Source organism: Echinops telfairi, unplaced genomic scaffold, assembly GCF_000313985.2.
Source record: "Echinops telfairi isolate 266 unplaced genomic scaffold, ASM31398v2 ScPeMD7_7473;HRSCAF=8511, whole genome shotgun sequence".
Lineage (NCBI taxonomy): Eukaryota > Metazoa > Chordata > Mammalia > Afrosoricida > Tenrecidae > Echinops > Echinops telfairi.
The window spans coordinates 10,968,657-10,975,049 of record NW_022111377.1 but is presented as its reverse complement, the minus strand read 5'-3'; the positions used below and the strand labels follow the sequence as shown (position 1 = coordinate 10,975,049).

At 40.5% G+C, this 6,393-nt stretch overlaps 1 protein-coding gene across 1 annotated transcript in view; it reads left to right on the top strand.

Moving 5' to 3' along the window:
- RSU1 (Ras suppressor protein 1) overlaps positions 1-6,393 on the top strand; it is a 220,632-nt gene that overhangs the window by 59,332 nt on the left and 154,907 nt on the right. The window contains exons 5-7 of the mRNA XM_004712614.3: positions 1,962-2,080; positions 3,647-3,729; positions 4,001-4,115. Of these exons, the coding sequence (XP_004712671.3) occupies positions 1,962-2,080; positions 3,647-3,729; positions 4,001-4,115 (317 nt within the window). The remainder of the gene's footprint in view (positions 1-1,961; positions 2,081-3,646; positions 3,730-4,000; positions 4,116-6,393) is intronic.

Below are 6,393 nucleotides of genomic sequence, written 5' to 3'. Positions count from 1 at the left end.
ATGACCCCCAAAAATTGATTTTTAAAAAAATATATAAATATATGATAACCCCCCAAAAAACTGTAAGAAGCCCTAATAAAATGATTTTTAAAATTAAAAAAAAAAAGTTCTCTTGGTTCTTGCTCATATGCTACTTCTTGAAATGGTTTAATATCAATGAGTTCTTTTTAGTACGGTGACTCTGTATGTTCTTTCCATCTTCTTTTGATACTTTCTGTATCGTTCAGTATTTTGTCTATAGAATCTTGCAATACTGCAAGGGGCTCAAATTTTTTTCTTTAGTTCTTTCAGCTAAAGATAAGCTATGTGTGTTCTCCCTTTTTGGTTTTATAATGCTACGTCTTTGCCTATTTCATTATAATATTTTACTTTGTCTTCTTTTTATTTTATTTTTTTACTTTGTCTTCTTGAGATGCGCTTTGAGATTTTCTATTTAGCTCTTTGACATCATCATTTATTCTATTTGCCTTAGCTACTCTGTGATTAAGGGCAAGTTTCAGCATCTGATGCTTTGCTTTCTTCATGTATGATGCTCTTTGTAGCAGCCCACAGCACATCAAGACTTCTGTCTTTAGAGTTTAATGCACCAAGTAAGTTCTCAAGGTATCCTCCAGATTTGTGTGGGATATACTCAAGGCCATATTTTGTCGCTTATGGACTTATTTTAATTTCTTCAGCTACAATATGAACTTACATATGAGCAATTGATGGTCTGAGCCACAGCCAGCCTTTGGCCTCTTTGTAGCTGCTGATATTGAGCTTCTTCATTGACTCTTCCCACAAATGTGGTCAGTTTGATTTCTGCGGATCTGGAGGAGTCCACCTGTGTAGTCTTTTGGGTTATTGAAAAAAGTATTTGTGAAGAAAAAGCCATTGATCTTACAAAGTTCTATCATGGGATCTCCAACTTTTTTTTTCTATCACCAAGACTATATTTTCCAACTACTATTCCCTCTTCTTTGTTTCCAAGTTTTGTATTCCAATTGTCAATAATTATCAATGCATCTTGATTGCATGTTTGGTTAATTTAGGACTGAAGACATTGATAGAATTCTTCAATTGTTTTATCACTAGCTTTTGTGGTTGGTGCATAAATTTTAATATTGGTTGTATTGATGGTGTTTCCTTATATGCAGATAGACATATTCCTATCATAGAGGACATTTTGTAATGATTTATGTTTCTTTGTGAAAAGCTTCACCTTTGGAATAAATTACCACTAGGAAATTTTCTGATGTTTCATCAACATGCACGTTCTCTACCAAAATTAAAATTACTAAGCTGATTAAATAGCAGAAGGTGATTATAGAACATCAATACCCCTTTGAGCTTTCGGTCTTTCGTGCATGATGATTCACCCTGCAATACAGAGCCAGGTTAAGTATTGCGAACAGGCATTCCTTGGAGAGAGTGTAGATCTGGGTCTGGACCACTGTGGTCAAGGGCATGTTTCAATAAAGCAAGCTGCACAAATATTTGACTTCCCAGAGCATATAAAAAGGTATATTTATACTATACTGTAATCTATTCATGATACTCTAAAACTCACTTCCAACTCATAGCAGCCCTATATAAGGATTCCAAGACTTTGTGAATCTTCATAAGAACAGAAAGCCTCAACTTTGTCCTGCAGAATGACTGGTGAGTTTGAACCAACAACCTTGCAGTTAGCAGTCCATTGCTTACCCGACAGCACCACCAAGGCAAAACGTTTGAAATTTGAAAAGATTTGAAGTATTGTGTGAAGTACCAAAATATGACACTCAGACACATGCTGTTGGCTAAAAACAGCACTGACAGACTTGCTCGATGCAGGGTTGTCGAAAATTTGTAAAAAACACGGTCTGTGAATCACAATAAAGCAAAGCACAATAAAATAAGGTATGGATGTACTGGGATTTAAGTGGGTGTGTGTCTACTTTGTGTGTGACGTCTTAAGAGTTTCTTCTTCTCAACTACAGCATGAACAGGCTGAACACTTTGCCTCGAGGATTTGGCTCTCTACCAGCTCTTGAGGTCCTTGACTTGACTTACAACAACTTGAATGAAAATTCTCTTCCAGGAAACTTCTTCTACCTTAGTAAGAAACTTTTAATTCCATAAATCTCCTTAGAATGGTACCTTGTGTTCTCAAGGTAAAATTTATTTGCCCGGACCCAAACGCTAAGTGGAATTATTAGACATATATATTTTTTTCTTTATAGATTCTCTTGTAATATTCCTGCATAGCTCAGCAGTATGTATATTTGATATATAGCCATCTGACACCATTGGGATGAAGTGGACTTAGTAATGCCATATTAACTTTCTAATAGAGATCATGGACATAGATGAGACCCAGTCTCAAGTTTAGCCCAGAAACTTGACTTTCTTTTAAAGCGGTGCCCCCCCCAGGCCTCTTGCTTCTTCCCATATTGCCATTATCTTTGTGTAAGACGTTTGCCAAACATATTCCAATCAATTATTTATAAAGGTCCATTAATAAACTAGTAACTTAGTTTTAGAATTTTTCAGCCAGGATTCTCGTTTTATGTCTTTAAAAAGACCCTTTACTGAGTTAGTTTATTTTGACCCATATGCAACCATACATTAAGTATTTGTTCATTAAAAATGAGTACCCTTTATCCTTTCACCTGAAAACCAAGTTGTTCCTGAAGATACTCTCAAAAATTAGATAAAAAACCTTTGGGGACTCATACCAGAAAGAGTGAAGAAAGTTTAGCATCCCTTATGGGAGTTTCCTATTACTTCAAAATAGGGACATATGTAATATCCAGAAATTCTGCGTTTTCTGAACTAGACTTTGAATTTTTTTTAGCCTCCTCCTTCTTAATGCATATTGTCTCTCCCAGACTTTTCTCAAGCACCTGAAACCAGCTCTAAAATATTTTCTTGTGCCAGGTATCCTGGTTTGGGGTTTTAGAACTTGTTCTAGTTACATATATTAACATATAGTTCAGCTGGATTAAAAAACATTGCCCTGCAATTAAACAAACGATGTCGAAAACATTTGTTATGTTCTTCCTTTTAGGGTGGTGCTACAGAGGTCCTGTAGGGCCCAGTTATGCTTCCCTGTTTAAACTCAACTGGGCATCCTTGTTGTAGGCCCTTTATCTTCTCTTTCCTTTTGTCTTGAGGCTGTGAAAGCCAGTAATGGCAAGCAGCCTGATATGGACATGGTGAGCTGGCCTGGCTCTCTCTCTTGAAAGACTTTCTTTCTTTTTTTCAGGATAGTTTTATTTACATGAAAGAGCCCTTTTGCTCTGTGTATTGATATAAGTGACACAGTGCCTTTCTTTGTTTTACTCTGGATGCAAATGGAGGAATAAATGGGGATCGGAAGTAATAGAGAAAAATAACTGTCTTTGCTGAAAATGTATGGAAACTCTGTGCCAACGACCTCTGGTGCCACAGTTGTTAATTGTGTCAATCCCCTTGGATATAGATGTTTTCCTGAACACCCCAGCCATACAAGAAGCCAGTAAATCTGAGCTTGACCTGCTTGTTATGATTGTGAGCCCGAGGTCTGTCACCGGCTTTTCACCAAGGCAGGGTCATTAATCAAAGCTGACTCCCTTGTATTGATCAGACCTCAAACGGTTGGGTTCCGTGCCACCTTGTTTATATATTGCTGTTTAATTTGCAGCCACCCTGCGTGCACTCTATCTAAGTGACAACGATTTTGAAATCCTGCCGCCAGATATTGGGAAGCTCACAAAGTTGCAGATAGTAAGTAATTTATCTAAATTCTTAGAAAATCAATTCACTCTCGCAGCCTTTGTAGGAGTAGAATCAAGTCAATTTGGGAAGGAGTAAGGTTTATTTTGCAGGAATAAACCACTACTCCCGATACGGTTTCTTGTTGATCCGCCGACACTTGTAAATACATGGAAAGGATTGGGTCTTAAAAGGAGAGAGGGTACGGGAGAGGAAAGGGGTTGTGCTGAGGGGCCCTTTGTGTGAAAACTCTTTTGACAACTCCTTGTTTTCTTATCTTTAGCTCAGCCTCAGGGATAACGACCTGATCTCACTGCCCAAGGAAACTGGGGAGCTTACTCAGCTTAAGGAGCTGCACATTCAGGGCAACCGCCTGACCGTTCTGCCCCCAGAACTAGGTAAGCCTGCTGACGAATCACCTTGGCTCTGAGTTTAATTAATAATTCTCCAAATAGAGCGATTTGATCAACCCTCTGTCTTGGCAAATGCCCTCCGCAAAGATACTCCATTGTGGTTCTTCTGAGTATCAACTGTCAGTGACCACAGTGCAGCGGGTCTGGGGTTGGCCTGTCCTGCTGCTGTATACAGCAGCGCCACTGCCCAGTGTCCAGAAGCTGAGAAGATGACCTGCCTCCGCTCCCGGCTCAGTGGGGTGGAGGGAGCCTGGGATTCGTTGTTAGGGTCTGATCCAGGGCTCCTCCTAGCTGGAGGATGCTAAACCCACTCTCTGGATCCTGGTTGTCTTTTCTATGATAAATAACTTTAATCACTCCATCACTCATTCTTTTCCAATCTCTTCGTAGTTTTACCAAATAGTTAAAGTCTTAGTTATAGCAATTAAAATGCACCTTTCCTGTGCATCAGTTTGATTCTCTTCTCTCTTTTTTTTCTTCAGCACAGTTCATTTTTATTTTAAAGATCATTTTATTGGGGGTTCTTACAGTTCTCATAACAATCCATATATGAATTGTATCAAGCCTACTTGTACCTCTTTTCTAAACCCTTACATCCGATTGGAGCCCTTGTTTCTCTTTAATGCTGGCTTCAGTGAGGATTGTTAAATGGGTTCTGGCTGGGCATTCCTTATATTGAAAAATCATGGTAAACAGAATCCCAGAGCTGCGGCCACGGAGGCAACAGTCGTGAAATTAAATAGTGTGCTGCATTGGGCAAAACTGCTCCAGAAGACCTCTGTAAGGTGGTGACAAAGCAAAGACACCACTTTGAAGGCAAAGATGTGCTTGACCCAAGTATTTTCAGTCACCTCATATACATGCGAAAGTTGGACATTAAAAAAGGAAGACCAATGAAGAATCAATGCCTGGGAATTAGTGTTGGTGAAGAATGTGGACTGCCAGAAGAACCAGTCTTAGAAGAAGTGCAGCCAGACTGCTCCTTAGAAGCGACAGTGGTAAGACTTTGTCCCACCTACTTTGGAAAGATTATCAAGGGAGACCAGACCTTGGAGAAAGGACATCATGCTTGGTAAAGTCGAGGGCCAGCACAGAAGAGGAAGATGCTCCGTGAGATGGATTGACACAGCAGCTACAACCCTAGGCTCACACAGAGCAACGGTTGTGAAGGAGGGCAGGACTAGGCAGTAGCTCATTCTATTACGCATAGAATGCTAACGACAAGGCTAGAGTGTTGTTCTTGGGTGCCGTTGACATTGACTGCCTCTCTAGTGATTCCATAGGACAGTGGAGAACCATCTCCATAGGGTTTCTTGACACTGACCTTTAGCGAAGCAGATCACCAGGTCTTTCTCCCAAGAAGCTACGGGGTGGGTTCCACCTACCAATCATTCGGTGAGTGGCTGACCACGTACCCCGCGCCCCCCTTGGGCTCCTTTGAACCGGACTAGCACCGCAAAATGAAGTCAAGATGGCTTCTGTATCGATACCATGAATTGCTATTCCATTCCAAGCAAGCCGGGCTGTCCCTGTAGACACCCTCCTCCAGTCAACGTTTAGGCACGAAAGGAACTTTACTAGCCCATCCCTAAGGTGATAAGCCGGAGCTGCTTTTGACCAGCTGAGGAGCAGCGCTACGTCCTAATGCATGGAAGCTAATTAGAGCTGCCCCTCCAACACCCACTGGCTGCACAGCTGCTTTGGGGTGCATTTCATAGAGTAGATAATGCTATATTTAGGTTTTTTAAAATATCAGAATAAGCATGCTTAGTGCTTTTGAGATTTCTCTGTGATTTCCTGGAGAAACACATTTGGGATTTATTAAATTGACGTCCTGTCGCTAACAGGATTCCCGCCAAGGAGAGGAATCTAGAGGAGCGCTGGTTTGTGGGACCACAGCAAAAGAAAGCCAGGGACTCCACTGGGGTTTTCAGACATAATTGTGCTATATTCCTCTTATTGTGCCTCCTTGAATATATTGCTTTAACTGTCGTGTCTGGTGCCTGAATCGTAAAGCACTTGCTTTGCTGTTAGTCTCAACCTACCTTTAGAGAATTAGATATAAGTTGGGCCTACCATTCACTCGTTCACTTATTCAGTCAGAACTTTATCAGGTTCCTACTTTCGGCCCGGTCTTGCCCCCAAAGAGGTTCTCTTTTTAAAAAAATCATTTTATTAGGGGCTCATACAACTCTTACCACAATCCATACATACATCAATTGTGTAAAGCACATTTGTAAATTCATTGCCCTCATCATTCTCA